Source organism: Micromys minutus, assembly GCF_963924665.1.
Source record: "Micromys minutus genome assembly, chromosome: X".
Taxonomy (NCBI): domain Eukaryota; kingdom Metazoa; phylum Chordata; class Mammalia; order Rodentia; family Muridae; genus Micromys; species Micromys minutus.
In genome coordinates this window covers 42,156,754-42,182,797 of record NC_137970.1, presented here as the reverse complement: position 1 = coordinate 42,182,797, position 26,044 = coordinate 42,156,754, and the positions used below count along the sequence as shown (strand labels likewise).

At 38.6% G+C, this 26,044-nt stretch overlaps 2 protein-coding genes across 2 annotated transcripts; one reads left to right on the top strand and one right to left on the bottom strand.

Moving 5' to 3' along the window:
* Positions 1-3,873: 3,873 nt before the first annotated feature.
* On the bottom strand, positions 3,874-4,335 carry LOC308414898 (profilin-2-like; the record flags this gene model as incomplete). The annotated part of the gene is made up of 1 exon (XM_080910077.1): positions 3,874-4,335. One exon carries the CDS (start codon positions 4,333-4,335, stop codon positions 3,874-3,876), a length of 462 nt encoding a protein of 153 aa, XP_080766203.1.
* Positions 4,336-24,403: 20,068 nt separating this feature from the next.
* On the top strand, positions 24,404-25,489 carry LOC308414897 (polycomb group RING finger protein 6-like; the record flags this gene model as incomplete). The annotated part of the gene is made up of 1 exon (XM_080910076.1): positions 24,404-25,489. One exon carries the CDS (start codon positions 24,404-24,406, stop codon positions 25,487-25,489), a length of 1,086 nt encoding a protein of 361 aa, XP_080766202.1.
* Between the last annotated feature and the right edge of the window lie 555 nt (positions 25,490-26,044).

Below are 26,044 nucleotides of genomic sequence, written 5' to 3'. Positions count from 1 at the left end.
CTCTCTCTCTCTCTCTCTCTCTCTCTCTCTCTCTCTCTCTCTCTAGTCCTTTCCTCCATTTATCTCCCATGATTACTTTGTTCCCCTTTCTAAGTAGAATTGAAGCATCCACACTTTGGTCTTCCTTCTTCTTGAGTTTTATATGGTTTATGGGACTCAGGCCTTTTTAAATGTCTAATTTTGCTCTTCCTATAAGTGGCCAGAGGTGATCTGTGAAGATGGTTCGCTATTCTCTTGACCAAGAAAAGCCCACAAAGTCACACAAATCAAGAGATTCAAACCTTCATGTTCACTTTAAGACCACTGGGAAAGGTATGAATATCCGAAAAGCAATGTGTGCTATTCCAGCAGTATAAATGGTGGCGTTGGTAGGTGTGCCCATGCCAAATAGAGGGGCTGGACACAGGGATGGTGGCCAAAACAGAGTGCTGAATTTTTGCTGCACAGTCAACCTGATATGCAATACCTGGTTGATATCAATGGGAGGCATCTTCTTTCCTGAGGAAAAGGGGAAGAAGAATGGGTGGGAGAAGAGGTGATATGAGAGGAGGGGAATGGGAGGAGAAGAAGGAAGGGGAAGCCATGATACTTAAATAAGTAAATAAGTAAATAAATAAATAATAAAAATTAGAAAAAACAAAACAATGCAGTAGACTTTACTTATCCACTATTTGCTTTCCATAGTTTTATTTACTCCTAGTCAATGATAATTTCATATATTAAATTCAAATGCCAAGAATTAAAAATAGGAGAGTTTCCTTAATTTTAAAAAACATTTTTTCAGGGTTATACTAGCAGATATACAGCTAGAAGCAATTCTGAATGACCACTAAATTTATATTGCATTTAATGTAGCATTGCCCAAGTTTTTCTTTGTGATCATTAATTCCGGATTACTAGCAAAGAATACTGAATGTCTTATGAGCTCTGAGTATTAGTTGTAGGTCATGTACTTTCAAATAGGTCAAGATTAACTCAACAAAGTACATTCACATCTCAAAAGAATTCAGATTCTAGTTATGAAGTTCATGGCCAAAGTGTAATCCTTATTCTCCATATATCCACTTAAGAAGAGAAATGGGCAGAAAATTACTAGCTTAGCTTTTTAAGTAACCAAGGCAAGCAGATCACTTGCCTTTTATTATTAGAAGTTCTAGCATCCAGAGACCAAGATGAAGGCCATGATTAATTACTTCAGCTTACTGTTGATTAGTAGACCTCACTCCAAACATTTAGAAAAGGAAAAGATGAATACTAGGGCTGGAAATCCGTGTTATTAACTATAGTTATGCCCAAGGACAGGAACTTAACAGATGATGAGCAATTATGGGTAAATAAATGTTGACAATATTTATTCAGAGTAGACTTAATGCCCTGGTAAAACTAGAAACAAATGCCAAAAAAAAAAAAAAAAAAAGAAAGAAAAAGAAAAAAGGAGAGAAATAGCTCATATAAAAAGGAAGGGGGACTGAAGGATCACCAATAGGCACCTTATATTTGTCATCAGTATAACTGTAGAAAACCAAGAAAGAAGCTTGGCCAAAATGTTCTTGAATCATTCATTTATCATGTCCGTCATTCATTTTAATTGTCCAGAGTGTTGAATATCATTTAACAACTTTATTTCACAAAAAAATGCTAAGTTGGAATTTATTGTAAAAGAAAACTCTTTTGTGAAACTTGCAAACTAAGACAGGAAATAAAGTAAGGACAAAATTTGAAAGAATTGAGTGTTATTGAAAGATGTCAAGAATCAAGGTTGAGTCTAGGGCCTAAGGAAACTTTTACAAATATGGAGAAGAGGGAATATCCTTCAATATATAGGACTTGGTGGTTAGGAATAGAAAAAAAAACGAGTACAATATGGGCTAAAGGCTGTTAGCTGGAGGCGGACATGTAATTGATTATTCCTGAGAACACCATATGATAAATTGTATGTCCTGCAAACACTGATTTCAGTGTGGCCAACCTTGTTATAAGTGGAAAAGTGGATGATACTAGAAGAGGGTTAAAAGCAACTTCTTTCCCAAATATTTATTTGTTTACTATTTATGTGTGTGCGCGCGTGCGAGCGTGTGCATGAATATGTAGGTGCCATGGCATATATGTGTAGATCAGAGGACAATTCGCAGGAGTTAGTTCTTTCCTGTCATCCTATGGGATCTGGAGATTGATCTCAAGATGTTTGACCTGTATGTACCTCTCTTGTGGGGGAGGTTGTGGTTGATGACAAAGAAATGACCTAGACTGCTGTGCCCTGGTTCAATCAGGATCAGTCTAAACACCTAAGGTGGTCAAAGAAACTACTTTTGACAAGGTGATGCTTAGGCTATACTTGAAATTGTGGATATGTTTGTATGTTGTTCTTGGCTGTTGCTCTCGATTTTCAGCTTGAAGGACCCTGAAAAGCTTAGTGCATTTGCCATTATATCGTTAAGGAGACTGACTACTTTCCACTGAAAAAAGGAAGGATGGTTTTTAAGATGTGAAAAAATGTAAACAAAACCAAAAAGTAAATGCATAGAAATTGAATGGCCTAAAGCAGAGGTTTTCAACCTATGGGTCATGACCTCTTTACAGGAGAGGGTCAAACAACACTTTCACTGGGGTCAAATATCAGATACCTTGCATACCAGATATTTGCCTTACAATTCATAACAGTGGTGCCAAAGTCCAGCCTTGGCTTGGAGAGGGGTTCTGAGAAAGGAGTGTCTGGGAGCTGCAAAAAATGATTCAAAGTCAAATGATGGGTTGCAAGTTGATGGCCTACATTCTACTCAAGGCAGCTTTCCCTGAAGATCTTCAGACAGCTTATTCAGTTAGCTCAGATCTCACAGACCAAGGCCCAGTCTTTACTTATGAATTTAGTCAGATGTTCCAGGTTCCCCTTTGATTATCCCACAAACCAGCATTTTATGACCCTAGCCCCCTGATTCTTAAAAAGAGAAAACAAGCACATTTTTTTTTTTAAATATCCAGAGATCTGCCCAACTTTATAAGCACAAACAAACTAAGCTAGGTGGGATCCTGTCCTGAGATCACCATTACTACTATGCCTGGACTTAATTTGCTCTGTCCCCGGCTAACTTTGGACTCAGAAATCTGCCTACCTTTGTATCTACCTGCTTTTGTATCTTCATGCCAAGCTGGCTCATAGTGCAGCTGCCTCTGTTCTTTTAGGTCTGTGAAGCCCCTCATGTAATTCACCTTGCATTCTTATATTTTTCATAGTTGACAAATTATGTATTTTTGAACTCATGTTTCCATAGTTCTTTCCCATAACCTTAAGGACTGTCCTGAATGTATCAGTGTTTGCCATTTTGCTGAAACATAGACGCCCTCGCCTCCTGAACTTGTGCTGCTTCTAATTATCAAGGAGTTGTTCACCTCAAAAGGGAGAATAGTTCCTGATAACCTTGGCAGGAAGAATATCTTCTGAATGAGGATCATAAAGTATATATTCAACCAATCCTTACTCCCAGCAACTGTCAACATTGTGGAGGCCCACACCCTGCTGGCTCTGTTCCAGGGGCAGGAAGCCATGTCATAGCATCCCTTCCACATGGCCAAGCAGGACTTGGCATAGTAGCAAAATTGCAGTGATGAAGTAGCAATAAAAATAATCTTTTGGTTGATGGAGGGGTCAATACAACATGAGGAACTGTATTAAGAAGTTGTAGCATTAGGAAGGTTGAAAACTATTTGTTTAAATGAACAACTGTTTTCCAAGATATATTCCTCTCTCTATCCAAAAAGGCACACATATGCTTTCAAATCGGGTCTGATGTCTTATCCTTCAAGAATAAGCTAATTTAGCAGGTAAAACAAAACAGAATTCAAACTGTAGGTCCAGCATCAGGTCTTTTTATTTACTTAGAAATGGGCCACTTTTTGAAGAATGGCCTCTCTCATGTAGCCTGCTATCTCAAAAGCTTTGAGGTTGAGAGGTCCTCCTTCTGTCCCCCTCTTTCCCATCACCACAAGATACACAGACTCCATCTGAACTATAGTCACTGCCTGGCTACCTCGACTTTGCCCTTTGGTACGGAGGTCCATGCTGTTGTTACCGTGGGTGAACAAGTTGTCTCGGATCAACAGGCATTTGATTCCAGCAAGGGTGACTCCCTGGAGAAACAGCTTTTCTCTACCCTCTCTCGACAGTAAGGTCTGAACTTCATCCTGGGTCATCTGAATAAAATTCCCTTCATTAGAAGAAGCTAATAACCAGGGTGGACAATTGGTGATAACTGCCGCATCACTGCACATATCAGATTGTAGAAACAATTTGACACAGTCTTGCCAGATTTCTTGGCTGACATCCTCTACACCCTGCATAGTCTCTGTAAGGTGAAGACAAAGTTCCTAGAAGGTTGGTCGTCACAGAAAATTTGTAAAAGCTGCCTCAAGAAATCTGATCAGCTAAGACTGGCAGAAAGTTGGAAAACAGTTCAGTCTGATTCTTGAGGCTTCTCTTAGTGGCAAGTTAGTGGAGTCTTGGCTGAAGTATTGCTTCAAGCTGACTGCGTGTAAGTTTGAAGCAGGAGTTATTTCACTATGGCTTTATGACTTGCATAATAGTCATAATTCATTACATCATCAGAACCCCGTGGCAGTGGCATTCTGGGACTGTCTCCATCTAGGTCAGTAAGATAAGGAAATGAAGTAAACCTATTTTCCCAATTACTATGGGAAGAACACCAGCTCCCAATAGGTAAGTAGAGCATAGACATGTAATACCTGAGTTGTAAGCTTGGATGTAAAGTAAGACAGGTGAAACTTACTATAATAAATGGTGTTTAACATGTCATATTACCTTTTAGAGACCTGAGCACTAGGTATAAAGTAAAAGAGTTTACTTACCAGTTCACACCTTCTTATGGGACATTATCACCCTTTTAGTTGTTCGTTTTTTCTAGCCTTTACTTTAGCCTCTAGTCTATATCAACTTTAAATTTAGAGTGTTTTACTATCATCACTTGTTCAGAAGTATATTGAGCATTTAGTATGTGACAAATACTTTCCTAAGTACCTGGGTAGTGAATTAAATAGACAAACTTCAGGAATAATGTAACTGGCTTTCCAAACAACAGATAGACAATATTATTACTTACTAAAAATATTTTCTTCTAAATTTTCTCATCCATTTCCTGAATTTCCTACTCCAGTGAAAGTCTCTTTCTGAATTTTGACTCCCCTATATTTGTTGTTAAGATAATTTGCTTTAATATGTCGTAAAGAGAACCACTATAAGAAACTACTAATACTAATAGTGTCAAAAATCTGTGGTAGTTTTGAATATTCATTCATTCAATAAGTACTTATTAATTACTACATATTAACTACTGTAACCTAGTCTTATCTCAAACTATCTTCATGAATATGACTAACAGAAAGAAAACTAAATAACAGATGATAGATACATTTCTATTTTATCAAATGACATTGACAACTTTGACAAAAAGAGGAAAATAAAGAATGTTAGAGTAGCAGTAGTTGGTTTATTTATTATAAGGTACTTAGATAAGGATTCTGTCATATAGTGACATTTGGTCAGGAATCTTACAGGGGTAAGTAAATAAATATGTACATTTTAGAGGGAAGAAAACAACCTAGTCAGGAAGAAATAACAAACATAAAGGCTTTAGGAGAATTGGTAAGGAACCAAATATGACTTGAGCAAAGAAAGCTAAAATAGAGTAATGGAAGATATTTCTACGTGGTGCTGTGTTGAACTCCTATTTATATCTTCATGGGTTATGATGAAGCACTTTGTTTGTGATTAAAGATGGGGAGTGATTATAAGGTTCTATTCAAAAATACTAACATCATTTTAGACTACAGAGGCTAAATAATCCTGTGTAGAAAATAGATTCTGTGGGGATTAGAGCCAAAGCATAAAGACAAACTAGCATGCTGTGACAATAACCCAGCCAAAACATCCTGAGGCCTAGGTCAGGATGCAAGTTGAAAAATGATTAGATTTTGAGACAATTGAAAAGGAAGTGTTTATTAAATTATCTGTGTCACATATGAAACAAGAAAAAGATAATACATACAAGGATTTGGCTCTGAACAATTGTGATATGGTTTACATATGTGTGTGTTCCCTTTGTAAGTATGCTGAACCTTAAACTCCAACTTGAAAATATTGAAGATTAACTGTGATAGTGCATACTTATAAAAACAAGTACTTGGAATGCAGGAAAACAGAGCATTTCAGACCCAACCAGGATATATGATTTGACCCTGAGTAAAACAAACAGCATCAACAACAAAGCAATTCAGAAACAAAGCCTTTAAGAAGTAAAGGGACTCAGCTAATGGAATCTCATTAGGCCCTTTTGCTTTTTAACCCCTTCTTCTACATGAGGTCAAAACATCCAAGATGACATGACTTACACAAGACCTTGTCTCAAAAACAGAAATAAAAAATAAACAAAAACATTAAAAAGGGGATATAGGGAGACAGTTCAGTTGGTCAAGTGCTTGTGAAGCAAGCTCGAGGACCCAAGTACAAAGAAGCCAGAGGTGGTTCTGTTCAATGGTAATCCCAGTTCTGAGGAGACAGAAAAAAACAGGCCCCTGGTGTGTTCCAGTCTCTGCCTAAAAAATAACATGGGCAACATCTGAGGTTATCTTTTGACCTATGTGCCCATTCATACCTGAACACACACACACACACACACACACACACACACGTGTCTTAAAAACAGAGAAATCAAGAGAACTGAGCACCCAGAGGAGACAGAGGAGTGCTGTCCCTACTGAGCCCACGGGTGAGCCCACACTCTCTCTAATGATTATCTGGGGACAGACCTCCGGGAACTCTCAGGGTACAGGGATTACAGTGCCGTCTGGGATCTGACTGATCTGGCCTCTACCTGAGCCCAAAGTCACAAGCAGATCATGAACACTGCCATGAGGACTCATGGCCTGTCTGCAGAGAACTGAGCACCCAGAGGAGACGCAGGAGCGCTCTCCCTCCTGATCCCACAGGTGAACCCACACTCTCTCTCCACTGATCTATCTTGGGAGAGAACTCCAGGAACACTCAGGGCACAGGTATCATGCTGCTGCTTGGGTCTGTGCCCTTCAGACCTCCATCTGCACCCAGAGCTAGAGCTGGTCCATTACCATCAGAACTCACAGCCTGCCCATAGAGAGCTGAACACCAGGACCAATCTCCCACTGGAGCCCATGACCCACAGATACACAGAAAAGACAAGCTCCATTCAGAGACAACTAACATCAACAATAAGAAGATGGTAAGGGGCAAGCACAAGAATCTAAGCAACAGAAGCCAAGACAATCCTGGCAACATCAGAACCCAGCACTCCTACCACAACAAGCAGTGTATATGCCAATACACCAGGAAAAAAAAGATTTGGACTTGAAATTTTGCCTCATGCTGATGATAGAGAGTCACCAGAAGTGCATGAATAACTCTTTAAAAGAAATAGAGGAGAACACAGAAAAACAAGCACAAGCCCTTAGAGAAACACAGGAAAACACAAACAAACAGATGAAAGAATTGAACAAAACCATTCAGGATCTAAAAACAGGAATAGAAACAACAACAATAATAAAAAAAAAACACAAAGAGAGACAACTCTGAAGATGGAAAACCTAGGAAAGAGGTCAGGAGTCATAGATGCAAGCATCACCAACAGAATACAAGAGATGGAAGAGAGAATCTCAGGGGTAGAAGATACCATAGAAATCATTGATAAAACGGTCAGAGAGAAGGTAAAAATTAAAAAGCTCCTAACCCAAAACACCCAGTACATCCAGGATACAATGAGAAGACAAACCTAAGGATAATAGGTATAGAAGAGAACTAAAAATCCCAAATGAAAGGCCCAGTAATTATCTTCAACAAAATTATAGAAGAAAACTTCCCCAACCTAAAGAAAGAGATAACCATGAACATATAAGAAACCTACAGAACTCCAAATAGATTAGACCAGAAAAGAAATTCTTCCTGACATATAAGAGTCAAAACACCAAATGTTCAAAACAAAGAAAGTATACTAAAAGAAGTAAGGGAAAAAAGGACAAGTAACATAAAAAGGCAGACCAATCAGAATTATACCAGACTTCTCAACGAAATTATGAGAGCTAAAAGATCTTGGACAGACATCATACAGACTCTAAGAGAACACAAATGCCAGCCCAAGTTACTATATCCAGCAAAAGTCTCAATCACCGTAGACGGAGAAACTAAGATATTCCAGGACAAAAGCAAATTTACATGATATCTGTCCACAAATCCAGCCCTCTAGAATAGTAGATGAAAAAATCCATCACAAAGAGAGACACTTCACCCTAGGAAAAGCAAGAAATTACTCTTGCCACAATTCCCAAAGAAGAAAAGCACACAAACGTAATTCTACCTTTAACAATAAAAATAAAAGGAAACAACAATCACTATTCCGTAATATCTCGTAACATCAATGGATTCAATTTTCCAATAAAAAGACATAGACTATCATACTGGCTAGGTAAACAGGATCCAGCATTTTGCTGCATAAGGAAACTCATCTCAGCAACAAAGACAGGCACAACCTCAGAGTAAATGGTTGGGGAAAAAATTTCCAAGCAAATGATCCCAAGAAGCAAGCTGGAGTAGCCATCCAAATATTGAATATAAAAGATTTTCAAACAAAACTCATCAAAAAAAAATAAGGAAGGACAATTTTTACTCATCAAAGGAAAAAATCTATGAAGAAGAATTCTTAATCCTTAACATCTATGCTCTAAATACAAGAGCGCCCATATCATAGAAGAAACTCTACTATAGCTCAAAGCATATGTTGCACCACACACAATAATAATAGTGGAGACTTCAACACCCCACTCTCATCAATGGACATATCATGGATGCAGAAACTTAACAGAGATACAGGGAAACTAACAGAAGTTATGAACCAAATGGATTTAACAAACTTCTATAGAACATTTCATCCTAAAATAAAAGAATATACCTTCTTCTCAGCACCTCACAGCACTTTCTCCAAAACTGACCATATAGTCTGTCACAAAAAGCCTCAACATATATAAGAACGTTGAAATAATCCCATGCATCCTATCAGATCACCATAAAATAAGTCTGGTCTTCAATAACAACAAAGATAGCAAAAAGCCCACATGGAAGCTAAACAATGCTCTATTCAATGATAGCTTAGTCAAGGAAGAAATAAAGAAAGAAATCAATGACTTATTAGAATTTAACAAAAATGAAGGCACAACATACCCAATCTTATGGGATACAATGAAAGCAGTGCTAAGAGGAAAACTCACAGCTCTGAGTGCCTCCAAAAAGAAACCAGAGAGAGCATACCCTAACAGCTTAACAGCACACTTGAAAGCTCTAGAACAAAAAGAAGCAGATATACCCAAGAGAAGCAGATGGCTGGAACTAATCAAACTCAGAACTGAATTCAACCAAATAGAAACAAAAAGAACTATACAAAGGATAAACGAATCCAGGATCTGGCTCTTTGAGAAAATCCACAAAATCAATAAACCCTTAGCTAGATTACCTAGAGGGCACAGAGTGAGTATCCAAATTAACAAAATCAGAAATGAAAGGGGAGACATAACAACAAAAACTGAGGAAATTCGAGAAATCATCAGATCCTACTACAAAAGCCTGTACTCAACAAAACTGGGAAATGTTGAAGAAATGGGCAATTTTCTAGACAGATACCAGGTATGAAAGTTAAATCAGGTTCAGATAAACAATCTTAACAGTCCCATAACCCATAAAGAAAGAGAAGCAGTCATCAAAAGACCCCCCCCCCCCAAAAAAAAAGCCCAGGACCTGATGGGTTTAGTGCAGAATTCTATCAGACCTTCATGGAAGACCTAATACTAACAATCTCCAAACTATTCCACAAAATAAAAACAGAGGGAATACTACACAACCCATTCTTCAAAACCACTCCATCAAAGGGAGTAGAGGCCCAAAAAGCCTATTCGATGTGTAGATATTTAAAGGGGGAAACTTAAAAAGGGGTCTAGTGTTCCTGAATCCTCCATCAGGATGCTAGCAGAGAAGTTTTGTGTTTAAATAGAGAGTAAGAAGTATGCATCATTAAGCAGTCCTGATCAAGATCTGGTCCTTCAAGGTGTCCCGAGGTATTCTATGTTGGTTCAGGGTATAGATGATTACCTCTGTTTCAGTTTATGGCCTTCCCATCAGGATAATTGCCTTCATTTGAGGGACAGACTCTAAGAGTCTGTGGGGGAGATTATGCTATTCTGGGAATCTAAAGTGACTAGAAAAGAGGTTAAGGACAATCTTTGTGTCTTCAACGTAAAGGAGAATGAAGGAAGATATCTAAGGCTTTTTGGTCTACTGTTAGTTACATGTATTTCTAAGTGAGAGTCAATGGTTTTTAGAAAAGAGAGATTATAAGTTCCTGTTTTAGTGTACTCCATAGAGGAGGAGTGTGAAAATCACACCAAACATAGATGTAATTGACTTTTATTAGCAGGTAATTAATAGATGACTCTCCATGAAACAAAAGAGAATGAGAGCTCCCAGGCAACGAGAGGACAGAGGGCTTTGTATGATGAGAATAATTCAGGACCTCTGTCATTTTTATGAAGTATGATTTTAAGTCTGAATCTTGTTTTTCTGGTGAGTTGGGATATCCACTATTTGTTGTGGTAGGAGAACTGGGTTCTGATGTTGTCAGGTTGTCTTGGTTTCTGTTTCTTAGATACTTGCCTTTTGCGATCTTGTTATAGATTATGCTAGGTGATCTTGTTTTCACTGACTGGATCTTATCTCTCCTGTGGATCTGTGGTATCCAGAGGGATTTTGCTCTTAGGTGTTTGGCTTTCTGGGTGGGTTGTGAGTTCCAGTGGCAGAGCTCTGTCTTGATGCAACTGGGCCCGGCTCTGGCCTTGGGCCGGAAGTGTTTGTTCCCAGGCAGCACTGCTATGTGCACCCTGAGAATTCTGGGTGGCCTCTCGCAGGATAAACAGTGGGGAGGGAGTGTTGCCTCACTCCTTGGTTCTGGTGTGGGAAACCTTCTATAGCTCTTCCTGGTGCCCTGGAATCTGCAGGCAGGCCTCCAGTCCTGATGCAACTGAACTTTACCTCTTAAAATATGTTTAATTGCTCAAAGCACTACTTGGGCTGTGAATCTATAGACATTGAAGGGGATTGATGTTCAGGGCTTGCTCCACTTTGTGCATCAGCCAGAACTGGTTTCCTGCTAGTGTTAGAGCATTTTCCTTTTATTAGTCTTTCTCACTGGGAAGAAATAAATATACTGTAACATCCTTTGTTCATGGGGGCACTGCTTTATGACTTGCTGCAGGTAATAACTTTTTTCCATTCTGATATCTTCACTGTGTTCACCAAGATGTGAACCCATTGTGTTTTGTTATAAATTAGCCTTTCTAAGATGGGACCTTTCTCTTGATGGTTTATGAGCTGTTGTTTTCCAACCTCCAGCAGGTAATGCTAAAGCCAAAACCCAACACACACACAAAAACCATGAAACATACAAACAAACAAACAAACCTGTGTCCAGTCTTTCTATATTATTGGAGACAAGTCCCAAGTTATTATAAGGAGTATCTTGTTGGATCCATCATTGTTCTAAGATAACTGGGGCTATTTTAAATTTTTGTTCAACAGTTGCCCCAGACTGGTGAGTAGTATAGAACTCTTTTGCTACCTAATTGACATTTTATAACAGAATGACAACTGGGTAGATTAATATTAAGGAATTATACCAAGGGTTGTCTATAAACTTAGATAGGTCTGGAAAACTGAAAGATTATTACCATTCATTCTGACACAAAGGTTTGAGAAAGGAAAAGGAGTCTCAGTCTGAAGGGGGAGGCATCACTCTTGAGAGCCAGGGAAAACACTACTTGTGAGCAGTTTAAAGTTTGGTAAATCAATGATCATTTTCCATCCTGCAGGCTGCATAGTGGTTGAAAAAGGTCCAGTGGGAAATGCAGCGTCATTTTTGCTTGTTTGGTTTTTGTTTTATGTTTCAGAACTCTTAGATATGTAGTGTGTACAATTTCAATGGTGTAAATCACCAAAATGAAGGTTTTATTTGGGAAAATATAAATTAACAAAAGAATAAAGTGATAGAACAACTAGCCATTCTTTTCAGCCTTTTCATTGATCTCCTAGGCCCCTGACAGAAATGGTAGAAAACAGTGACACTCTGAGGACCTTTCTGAAACTTTTCAGAATCAGAATCTGGGATTGTTACTATATATATATTTAGAAATCATGTTTAGACATTCTGTCTTAGGCACGACATTTCCTTTTGTCTTAGAATTTTATTTTCTATTGTTTCTTCCTTCGCATTTGGAAAGCCAATCCTCAGATTCTATAGCTATTCATCTTAACCTGTTTGTGATACAACCACAGAAACTAGGGCAAGGCATGTGAAGAAGGGAATGCGGTGGTTGTATTACTTGGCCTATCCTTGAAGTAGCTTTGCTGATTTTGATAACAGGAAAAGTTTATGAAGGGGAAGAGAGATAACAAAGAAGTCTTCCGTTCTGGCATTCCTGATCCCAGGAAAGAGAGAACATTTCCTCCTTCTAGTTAAGGACAAGATTCAGTCTGGTTCTTTGTGAGGTTGAACTACCTGACTAGTTTCTCTGTCTATTGTTCTCATCACTTTTATTGGGGAAAATGATTCTGTCTAATTTGGAGATTTCATAAAATATTATTTCAAATTGAAAATTTAAAAAAGGGCACATAGAAAGATAAAAAAGAAGTATTAAGTAATGGAGAGAAACTGCTTATATATAAGAATATATATTTTAATTAAAACACTAAAAATAGCTGGTGAGAAGGAGATCTGAGCAGCCAGGGGGCAGAGAGATCTCTGCCAAGCTCGCAAGGAAAGCACAACCCTGCCCTGCCTGGTCCAGGGGCCAGGAACCCAGCATTGGGACCTCTGTTCTCACCCGGTGGCTTTGGGGCACAGAACAGGGCTCGGCCCATCTGACACCTGGACCAGCAATTCCCAAAGGTTAAGGCCTGGTGAGAAGGAGATCTGAGCAGCCAGGGGGCAGAGAGATCTCTGCAGAGTGCTCAAGGAAAGCAACCCCTGCCCTGCCTGACCCAGAAACCTGGAACCCAGCATTGGGAACTTTGTTCCCACCCTGCGGCTTTGGGGCGCAGAACAGGGTTCGGACCATCCGCCACCTGGACCAGCAGAGATCCAGGGACACAGACCAGATACAAGGGAAAGGCAAGAACATATCACTGACAACAAGATGGCAAGAGGAAAGCGAAAGAGTATATCCCAAGGAAACCAAGACAACCTGGCAACACCAGAACCCAGCTCTCCCATACAGCAAACATTGGAATGCCAAACACTCCAGAAAAAGAAGATGCAGACCTGAAATCATACCTCAAAACGCTGATAGAGATACTTAAACAAGAATGGGAGGAAAAGCAAAAAGAATCAGAAGCTTTTAAAGAGGAAACAAGAAAAACACTCAAAGAACTCAAAGAACTAGAGGAAAACAGAACCAAAGAGATGAAGGAATGGAAGAGGGAATTTAAAACGGAAATTGACACAATAAAGAAAACACTAAAAGAGACAACCCTAGAGGTAGAAGACCTAAAAAAGAAATCAGGAGTCACAGAAGCAAGCATTTCCAATAGACTACAAGAGATGGAAGAGAGAATCTCGGGGGCTGAAGACAGCATTGTAAACATAGACAAAACAGTCAGAGAAGATGCAAAAAACAAAAAGCTCCTAACCCAAAATGTCCAGGAGATCCAGGACACAATGAGAAGACCAAACCTAAGGATAATAGGAATAAAAGAGGGACAAGAATATAAACTAAGAGGCACAGTAAATATCTTCAACAAAATCGTAGAAGAAAACTTCCCTACCCATAAGAATGAGATGACCACGAGCATAAAAGAAACCTTCAGAACTCCAAATAGGTTGGACCAGAAAAGAAATTCCTCCCGATACATAATAGTCAAAACACCAACTGCGCAAAGCAAAGAAGGAATACTAAAAAGCAGTAAGGGAAAAAGGTCAGGTAACATATAAAGGCAGACCAATCAGAATCACACCCGATTTCTCAAAAGAGACTATGAAAGCTAGAAGAGCCTGGGAAGACATCATGCACACCCTAAGAGAGCACAAGTGCCAGCACAAGCTGCTATACCCAGCAAAACTATCAATCACCATAGATGGAGAGATGAAGATATTTCAAGACAAATCAAAATTTACACAATATCTGACCACAAACCCAGCACTACAACGAATTATAGGCTGAAAACCCAATACAATGAGGGGAACTACATCTCCTAAACAAGAAAACCAAAAGAAGAAAGAGACACAGACACAACTCAACCTAAAAAAGCAATAATAGCAGGAAACAGCAACCACTATTCCTTGATATCCGTTAACATAAATGGAATCAACTCCCCAATAAAGAGACATAGGCTATCAGACTGGATACATAAACAAAATCCAGCATTTTGCTGCATACAGGAAACTCATCTCAGAGACAAAGACAGACATTATCTCAGAGTAAAAGGTTGGGAAAAAACTTTGAAGCAAACAGCCCTAAGAAGCAAGCTAGAGTGGCTGTTCTAATATGTAATAAAGTAAATTTCCAACCAAACGTTATCAAAAAAAGATAAGGAAGGACACTTTTTACTCATTACAGGGGAAATCTGTCAGGAGGATGTCTCAATTTTTAACATATATGTTCCAAATAAAAAAGCATCCACATTCATAAAAGAAACCCTACTAATGCTCAAAAAATACATTTCACCACACATATTAATAGTGGGAGACTTTAATACCCCACTCTCACCAATGAACAGATCATGGAAACAGAAACTGAACAAGGACACTGCAAAACTAGCAGAGACTATGAATTAATAGATATCTACAGAACATATCATCCTGAAGTAAAAGAATACAACTTCTTCTCAGCACCGCATGGCACCTTCTCGAAAATTGACCATGTAATTGGACACAGAACAAGCCTTAATCGTTATAAGAAGATTGAAATACTCCCATGCATCCTCTCAAATCACCATGGTCTACGGCTGGTCTTTAACAACAACAAAGACAACAAAAAGCCCACATACACATGGAAACTAAACAATGCTCTGTTAAACGATAGCAGGGTCAAAGAAGAAATAAAGAAAGAAATTAAGGATTTTCTAGAATTCAATGAAAACGAAAACACAACATACCCAAACCTATGGGATGCAATGAAAGCACTACTGAGAGAAAAACTCATAGCTCTGAGCGCTTCCAAAAAGAAACTGGAGAGAGCATACATCAGCAACTTGACAGCACAGCTAAAAGCTCTAGAAAAAAAGGAAGCAGATACACCCAAGAGGAGTAGACGGCAAGAAATAATCAAACTTAGGGCAGAAAAAGACCCAATAGAAACAAAAAGAATGATCGAAAGAATCAACAAAACCAAGAGCTGGTTCTTTGAGAAAATCAACAAGATTGATAAACCCCTAGCCAGAGTAACTAGAGGGCAAAGATAGAGTATACAAATTAACAAAATCAGAAAGGAAAGTGGAGACATAACGACTGAAACTGAGGAAATTCAAGAAATCATCAGATCCTACTAAAAAAGTCTATGCCCCACAAAGTTGAAAAATCTGGAGGAAATGGATGAATTCCTAGACAGATACTAGATCCTAAAGTTAAACCAGGACCAGGTAAACCATCTAAATAATCCCATAACACCTAAAGAAATAGAAGAAGTCATCAAAAGCCTCCCAACCAAAAAAAGTCCAGGTCCAGACGGGTTCAGTGTAGAATTTTATCAGACATTTATTGCGGACATAACACCAATACTCTCCAAACTATTCCACAAGATAAAATCAGATGGAATACTACCTAATTCATTTTTTGAGGCTACAATAACCCTCATTCCTAAACCACACAAACACCCTACAAGGAAAGAGAACTTCAGACCAATCTCACTTGTGAACACTGATGCAAAAATACTCATCAAAATCCTTGCAAACCGAATTTAAGAACACATCAAAACGAACATTCACCGTGACCAAGTAGGCATCATCCCTGGGATGCAGGGATGGTTTAATATAAGGAAATCCATCAATGTAATCCACCATATAAACAAACTCAAAGAACAAAATCACATGGTCATCTCACTAGATGCTGAGAAAGCATTTGACAAAATTCAACACCCCTTCATGTTAAAAGTCATGGAAAGAACAGGAATCCAAGGTCCATACCTAAACATAATAAAAGCAATACACAGCAAACCAACAGCCAACATCCGACTTAACGGTGGGAAACTTGATGTATTCCCACTAAAATCAGGGACTCTACAAGGTTGCCCCCTCTCCCCCTACCTATTCAACATAGTACTGGAAGTCCTGGCTTGGGCAATTAGACAGCAAAAGTAAATCAAAGGGATACAAATAGGAAAGGAAGAAGTAAAAACATCACTCTTTGCAGATGACATGATAGTGTACTTAAGTGACCCCACAAATTCCACCAGAGAACTCCTACAGTTGATAAACAAGTTCAGAAAAGTGGCTGGATATAAAATTAACTCAAACAAATCAGTAGCCTTCCTATATTCAAAGGACAGACATGTGGAGAAAGAAATTAGGGAAACGATACCCTTCACCATAGTCACAAAAACTATGAAATACCTTGGTGTGACTCTAACTAAGCAAGTGAAGGACCTGTATGAGAAGAACTTCAAACCTCTAAAGAAGGAAATCGAGGAAGATCTCAGAAAATGGAAAGATCTCCCATGCTCATGGATTGGAAGGATCCACATTTTAAAATTGGCCATCTTACCCAAAGGAATCTACAGATTCAATGCAATCCCCATCAAAATTCCAACCCAGTTCTTCATTGAGTTGGAAAGATCAATGTGCAATTTCATCTGGAATAACAAAAGATCTAGAATAGCGAAATCTATCCTCAACAACAAGAAAACATCTTCGGGAATCACTGTCCCTGACCTCAAGCTATATTACAAGGCAATTGTGCTGCAAACTGCATGGTACTGGTACAGAAATAGGCACGTAGATCAATGGAATAGAACAGAAGATCCAGAAATGAGCCCTCAAGTATATGGTCGCCTGATTTTTGACAAAGGAGCTGTAAACATTCAATGGAAAAAGGACAGTCTACTCAACAAATGGTGTTGGTCCAACTGGCACTCAAAATGCAGAAGTGTGAAAATCGATCCTTTCCTGTCTCCTTGTAGAGAGCTCAAGTATAAGTGGATCAAAGATCTCCACATTAAACCAAATACACTGAAACTATTAGATGAGAAAGTACAGAAGACCTTAGAACACATAGGCACAGGAGAAAATTTTCTGAACAAAACATGAATGGCTCAAGCTTAAGGTCAAAGTTTAACAAATGGGACTTAATGAGATTGCAAAGTTTCTGTAAGGCTAAGGACATTGTCAAGAAAACAAAAAGGCAGCAAACAGAATGGAAAAAGATCTTTACCAACTCCACATCAAATAGAGGCCTAATATCCAAGGTATACAAAGAACACCAGAGAATCAAACAACCCTATTAAAAAATGGGGTACAGAGCTAAACAAAACGTTCTCAATTGAGGAATATCGAATGGCTGAGAAACATCTGAGGAAGTGCTCAACATCTTTAGATATCAGGGAAATGCAAATCAAAACAACCCTGAGATTCCACTTCACACCAGTCAGATTGGCCAAGATCCAAACTCAGATGACAACAGATGCTGGCGAGGTTGTGGAGAAAGAGGAACACTTCTCTACTGTTAGTGGGGTTCTAAACTGATACTTCCACTCTGGAAATCAGTCTGGGGATTCCTCAGAAAATTGGACATAGTACTACCCGAAAATCCAGCTATTCCACTTGTGGCCATATACCCCATAGACACTCGAATATACAACAAAGATACATGTACCACAATGTTCATAGCAGCTCTATTTATAATAGCCAGAAGCTGGAAAGAACCCAGATGTCCTTCAGAAGATGAATGGATACAAAAATTGTGGTATATTTTCACAATGGAGTACTACTCAGCTATCAGAAACAATGACTTAACCAAATTCTTAAGAAAATGGTTGCATCTAGAGAATATCAATCCTGAGTGAGATAACCCAGTCACAAAAGAACAGACATAATATGCAGTCACTGATAGTGGGATGCTCGGACTGCCCCAGAAACAACTCACAGAGTGTGTGAAGATCAAGGAAAAAATAAAAGAAAACAAAACAAACAAAAAAAACCATTATGCTCAATCCTTACACACCAAGAAAAAGTTGACTAACTCCTGGTTACATCCTGTTTTACATGTACTGTTTGTTCATTGTAACGAGTAAGACCTTAATGCAGAGTATCAAATCTTAAAATAAAAAAATAAAAAAAAATAAGAGTCACATGCTGAACTCTATACCCAGAATCCAAGAATGTTTGATAATTTTTCTTCCTTAAATTTTATATATTGAATATCAATTTTAATCTGCATTCCAGACTTCTTATTGGTTTATTTACATTTATATTTCTGACAACACACTGTAAGACAATGTTGGTGATTGTCTTGAAATTAACTGGTCATGTTTAGTCATAGTCTGCTTATTTACACGAAAGATGAGAGAATAATGGCTATTAGCTAAATTTCATGTTTGTGTTTGATTTGGAATTTTGCTTTTGGTTGACTTGGATGTGATTTTGTTTTTTGATGCTATCTGATTTTACCATTGCTCACTAGAATTTGCTAAGCTTACAATGAAAGGTTTATAATAACACTTCATTTAAGGCTTGTTTAAAATTATTTTTGTGAATGAGAAATAAATATACTACTCTGAAAAAAATATAAAGTTGTAAAGAAAAAAACACTAAAAATAAATTGTAAAAATGTATTAAAATTTTATTGTTAAGAATTTCCAAATAATATCATAAATTAATATTAGCTAGACCACAAATCAGTGAACTTTTTTATGATTAGCCTAGCCATCTTGAAGTCATCAATCTTCACATCGAATTTCTACTTACAATAAATTGTGTTTTTATGCACTAATCCTGAAAACAATATTTTAAAGTAAATGACAGTGTATGAAATTATGAAAGATGATAGAACAAAATTATTGGTTTTAGTAAATTTTGAAAAATTTATAAAAATGACAGCCTGGAAACCTACTTCGTATTTCAGAGTATTTCTGGAATAATAATAATAATAATAATAATAATAATAATAATAATAATAATAATAATAATAATAATTCCACAGAACATCTATCTTCCAGAAATTGGCTCTAGATTTAACATTTTAATTTTGGTTTTCTTGGGCCACATTTCTGTTATTGAAAAACTTTATTAAAGGCAATCTTTCTGTTGGTAAGGTAAGATTCTCTTGAATGTATAGTTAATTCAGTAATTCTACTGATTTTGTCATGAGAACCTCTAAAATAAAAAAGCAGATGTTCAGGGTTTTTGTCAGGTGATAAAATTATGATTTGCTAACAGGAGCAATTATCTTACAGTTTATGTTGGGCTGATTATACACTGAGATGTGAAAATACCTCTTTGTCCCTCCATAAAAAGAAGTTAGAATAATATCCTTAATTCAGGCAATACTATTAAGAAAATTAAGACATAATTCATATATGCTTTCTTGGTTACCCCTACTCATGACACACATTATTAAGAGAGAAAAAGAAAGATAATGCTACCACCACTGAAAAATGTATCAAAAGGAGATTTATCAAATATTTCGGAGAAAAACTCGAAACATAAGGGAATAGCAGTTACTCACTAAAAGGAACATCAATGAGGAGACTAAATGTTCTCCTTCAAAACCATTGCCTGGCTCTATTTTTACTAATTATTATTTTATGCATATATTAATGTATATGTATATATTCCCAAATATTATCTGCTTAGTCTATATAATGCTAACTGAGCTTTGTTTTCTGGGCTATTTGGCACTGTACAATCAATCATTTGGTGTCGTCTTCCCTGGGAAAGACAACCTCTCCCATTTTCAGCTTTTCTTGGTTGCTTATAGTTCTTTATATTCCTGGTATAATCCTTGTTTAGCTTGCAGTTAGACAGTTGCATTGGGTAGACTTCATGGGCATACCTTCTGATATTGCTGGCAACATAATCTTACAGCAATCTCACTGATCCTTTGGGTCTTAAAATCTTTCTGGCCCTTCTTTCAGTGTTCCCTAAGCCATAGGCGCTGGAGCATTTTTCAGAGTATTTTATAAATGTATCCATTGGACTGGGCCCAATAACTGTGTATTATGACTGATGTGGCCTTCTGAGGTGATTGCCATCTGTTGCAAAGAGAAGTTTTCTTGATGAGGGATGGAGACTACAGATTATGAAGCCTAGCGCAAGTATCCTCAGAGTACCCAATAGTTGACTGAAACATGGGAGGCAGAGGGAGGAAGGCATATGGGTGAGAGTGGGGAGGAATAAAGGAAGCAGGATCAAATATGGTGGAAACAGGAGAGAGGCTTAGAGAACCAGAAGAATGAATGGAAATATGCCCAGGGTGTGAAGGTAGGGGAACCTCTAGAATGTCCCAGAGACCTGGGATGGGGGAGGCTCCCAGGATTCAATGTCCTTAGCCAAATGCCCAAGAGTGGGGAGATGGAACCCAAAGAAGTCAGACAGGACCCCCAGTTGAGGGATGGGGACACAAGCCTACCTACAAATCGTTCAACCCAAAATTGTTCCTGTCTAAAAGAAATGCAGGGAGAAAAATGGAGCAGAGATTGAAGGAATGGACGACCAGTTATCAGCCCAACCTGTGATCCATCTCGTGGGCAGGTACCAATCCCTGTCACTATTACTGATGTTACATTGTGCTTGTAGACACATGCACAATGGCTGTTTTATGAAAGGCTCTACAGGCAGCTGACTGAGACAGATGCAGATATTCACAGCCAAGCATTGGACGGAAATCAGGGACCACAATGGAAGAGTTATGGGAAGGACTGAAGGAGCTGAAGAGGAAGGCCACCCCATAGGAAGAACAGCAGTGTCAACTAGCCCAGACACCTAGAAGCTCCTAGAGACGGAGCTACCAACCATCCAGAATACCTAGGCTAGTCTGAGGTCCCTAGCACATATATAGCAGAGGCTGCCTTGTCTGGCTTTAGTGGAAGAGGATGTGCCTAATCCTGTAGAGACTTGACACGCCAGGGTGGGAAAATTCCCAATGGGTATGGTGGAAAGAACTCAGGGAGAGGATAACAGGAGGAGGGGAAACATTTGGATTGTGAATAAATAAAATAATGAATTAATAAAATGAATAAATAAATTGTTGAGTTTTTTTTTTTTTTTCTGGAGCTGAGGACCAAACCCAGGGTCGTTTGCTTGCTAGGCAAACACTCTACCACTGAGATAAATGCCCAACTCCATAAATAGTTATGCGTGGTTAATATAGATGGGCTATTGCTCAAAAAAGTGAAAACAAGTGACTATGTGTGCTTAGCTAAGTAGATAAGATATCTACATTAACCACCAGCCTCCCTAGACACAAGAAACATTGTAGAGAAGAAGCAGAAAGAAGCAGAAGATGAGGAGTTCCACAAAATTATGTCCTATGAGCATGACATAGCTGTTGTACACATAAACTCCTAGTACATGTGTTGACCTACACAAAGATCTGCAGATTAAGCTAGTTGAAAAACATCAGTGGGTATCAGGGAAGGGTTTCTAAGGCCCCATCTCTGGCTTAGGAGCTATTTTGGGCAGTTTTGGCTCCTGAGCAAAGGAAAGTCACCTTTCTTTAGGAATGTGGACACTGGGAGTTTCTTTATGGACAAATGGATGACTGCAGGCACATGCAAATGCACATATAGACAGCACTAATCGGGTTCAGTGGGTTAAAAATTAACAAAGAGGTCATGGAGTTGCAGAGAAGGTATTATGGGGGTCAATGGTAGGTTCGGGGAGGAGGGTATGATGGATATGATCAAGATATATTGCATATAAGTATAAGTAAATATAAAAATTTTTAAAGTAGAATAATAAATAATAACAAATTATTAGATGTTTTAAACTTAAGAAGACTACAGATAAGCGTATTTATTTTCATTTTGATTGACATAATTACTGGACATTTAATGGAGTATAGTGAGATATATACATATATAAAATTTATACAAACACAAAATGTATATGTGTATATATATTATACAGATCAGATCATGAGAATTTATATTTCATTAGCAAATTCCTCAATTGATTGCTGTATTGAGACAGGATAAATTTGGGTTGAAAGTTTGTGGGTAGGTTGGTGTCCCTATTGCTTTAATAGGGGTCAGACATGATTACAGGAAGCTCTCTTGTTTATAAGGTAGGCCCTTACAGCTACATTTTCCCATAAAGCTGCTTTCAGTGTGTCCCAGAAGTTTTGTTGTGTTGTTTCATTTTCGTTTGGTTCTAGGAATTGCTTTTATTTTATTCTTGATTTCATTTTTGACCCATTCTTCATTTAGTAATGAATGGCTGAATCTTCATGTGTTCAAATATTTACTAGAGATTTATTTTGTTTTCAATTAAATTTTTTTTGCATTATAGCCACAGGATACACAGATTTAGTTTAATTTATTTTAAATTTGTTATCTATGCTTTTTATTTTCATATATTTTTAAATAATGATTTAGTGAAAAGTCATAGAGTATATTTGGTTCCATTTGGGCCTACAGTGTTCCCTGGACCCACCACAGATTCTTCCCAGATGTCAGTAAAGCTTTTCTTTTATTCTCCTTCTAGTCATAAGGCTTTAGATAGAGTAACCATCACAGAGGGTTTTTTTTTAAATTAATATTTTGTTAATACTATTTATACACTTTATAGTTAGTTCATTCCACTTATTACTTTTTTATTTAACTTTATTTACTCATTCACTTTACATCTCACTCACTGCCCCCCCCAGTAGGCCCTCCCTACTCACAGTCATTCCCCATCCCCTATCTCTTCTCTGAGTGGGTGTCCTCCGGTAACCCCCTTCCCCAGCACTTACGTTTGCAAGGGTCGGTGCATCCTGTCCCACTGAGGCCAAACAAGGCGGCCCAGGTAGAAGAACATATCCTACAGACAGGCAACAGCTTTGGGGACCCAGCTCCAGTTGTTTGGGACCCACATAAAGAAAAAGCTGCACATGTGCTGCATATGTGCATTGGGGGAGGCTAGGTACAGCAAGTGTGTGTTCTTTGGTTGAGGGTTCAAACTCGGAGAGTCCTGAGGGTACAGGTTAGTTGATTCTGTTGGTCTTCCTGTGAAATTCCTGTCCTCTTTGGAGCCCTCAATCCTTCTTCCTATCCTTTCATATTTCAGTGTTTTTGAATTTGTAATGATTTATTTTGTATTCCAGGGTATGGTCTGCTGTGGAGAAGCCTCTCTATGCTGCTGAGTAAAATATGCATTCTTTGGAGTTTGGATGGACTATTCTGTAGATATCTGGTAAGTCTATTTGATATGTGGTGCTAATTGATTTTGTTGTTTCTCTATTATTTGTTAAAATGACCTAACCATTAGGTTTTTGCTTTATTGTATCATCAGAGGATATTTTTTTACCACTTCCATTTCTGTCTGTCTATTTGTCTGTCTGTCTCTCTCTCTCTGACTCTAGTCCTCTCTCTCTCTCCCTCTCTCTCTCCCTCTCTCTCTCTCTCTCTCTCTCTCTCTCTCTCTCAGCTTTGATATGAAGAGTAATCTTGCTACATTTTTTTTTGCTTTATTGTATCATCAGAGGATATTTTCCCATTTCTATTTAAATCCTATGTCCAGATTTAGAGTTGTTAGAATTGCAAGAGAAAGAAGGATGTGTGTAGAATTGTCTTTTATGATCCAAAGGTGACCTCAGATAAGAAATTCACTTCTCAGAATCTGGATTACTTCATTCTCAAACTTGGATGATTATACCTTCAAAAACTTTTATATGGATTAAATAGCTAATATGAACCACATTGCAATTAATAGGCATATTTAATAATTTCCTAATCATTTAGATAAGTAATTTGGTAGAAAAGGAAGTTTTATTTTCTGCTGTAAAAATTCTGTTACTTTCAAACTTCATCAGAGCATACTTGTACTCATTTATTTTGATCTGATGTACTAAAGCCATTGATTTTATATGTCAAAACAAAAAACCCAAAAAACAAAAAATGAAGGACTGGAAAGATGTTCCGTTGTTAACAGCACTTGCTGCTCCCATAGAGAACACAGGCATAGTTTCCAGCACCCACATTACTTCTTATAGCTTCTCTGGAATTCGAGTTCTAAGGAATTCAATGTCCTCTTCCTGTCTCTGAGGGCACCAGGCATACACGTGGCACATATATACATACATGCCAGCAAAACACTCATACACGGCCTCGTGCTCAGCTCTCTTGGTGTCTGATACCTGCCATGGAGGAAGCTGAGACAGACGCTACGGAAAACAAGCGCGCCTCCGAGGCCAAGCGCGCCTCCGAGGCCAAGCGAGCCTCAGCCATGCCGCCACCGCCACCACCTCTGCCTCCCATCTCTCTGCCCGCCCTCATCCCGGCGCCTGTGGCCAGCGAGGAGGGCCTGGCGTCCCTGGCCCAGGAGGGCGCTCCCGATTGCTTTCACTCTTGGCCCCAGCAGTTGCAGCCGGAGCGCAGCCTGGGCCGCTTGAGAGGCCGCTTCGAGGACTATGATGAGGAGTTAGAAGAGGATGAGGAGATGGAGGAGAAAGAAGAGGAGGAGGAAGAGATGAGCCACTTCTCTCTGCGTCTGGACTCTGGACAGGCGGACTTCGAGGACGAGGAGGAGCGCCTGATCAACCTGGTTGAGCTGACCCCGTACATCCTGTGCTCCATTTGCAAAGACTACTTGATAGACGCGACCACCATTACTGAGTGTCTTCACACCTTTTGTAAAAGCTGCATTGTGAGTCATTTTTACTACAGCAACAGATGTCCAAAATGCAACATAGTTATCCACCATACTCAGCCTCTTTATAATATAAGGTTGGACCGGCAGTTAGAAGACATAGTTTACAAATTAGTGGTCAATCTAGAGGAAAGAGAAAAGAAAAAGCAAATGCATGACTTCTATAAAGAAAGAGGTTTAGAAATCCCTAAGCCTGTAGCTGTTCCACAGCCAGTCTCTTCAAGCAAAGGAAGAACCAAGAAAGTCCTAGAGTCAGTGTTTCGTATTCCACCTGAACTTGATGTGTCTTTATTACTTGAGTTCATTGGGGCTAATGAAGACACAGGACATTTTAAGCCATTGGAAAAGAAGTTTGTGCGTGTTTCGGGAGAAGGGACTATTGGGCATGTAGAAAAATTTATTAGAGGAAAAATGGGTCTTGATCCAGCTTGTCAGGTAGATATCATCTGTGGAGATCACTTACTGGAGCGGTACCAAACCCTACGGGAGATCCGGCGTGCAATAGGTGATGCAGCAATGCAGGATGGTCGGCTTGTTCTTCATTATGGTCTTGTGGTTTCTCCTTTGAAAATAAGTTGAAGATACAAGAGTATATGAGAAACCCAGAAAGGCGGCTTCTGCAAGTCTGCATCGCACCAAAGATTCTCACAAAGCATGTAACCACCACTACTTTAAGATGTTAAGAGCTAGCTTCTGTTTTCAGCACCAGAACCCTAGCATTGTGTGTACAACTTGAAACAATAGAATGCATTTGCTACACTAAAGACTATGTAAAAAACATTCATAACTCGGGGGAAAAAACTGAAAAACACTGAATTTTAAAATTCCTTGTGATTCCAAATATGAGGAAGTTGCTGGTTGCTTCCCATCTATGAGGTAGGTTGGTCCTCTGGGAGCTGGGATTCGGCCCTCCAACTGCACGGGTTGGGTGGGTGTCCTTCAGAATAGTTTTGCTTTGAATTTAAACCTCAGGTGCACTCAGTACCAAAACTACTGGCCACTTCCATGTTCCTGTTGTATTCTGAACTTAAAACAAATTCCAATGATACTACTAAAGCACTGTTTCTCAGCTCGGAGACTGTTAGAAATGGCTCTTCTTAACATCCCTTAAATATGAGGTGCTTCTTTATGATG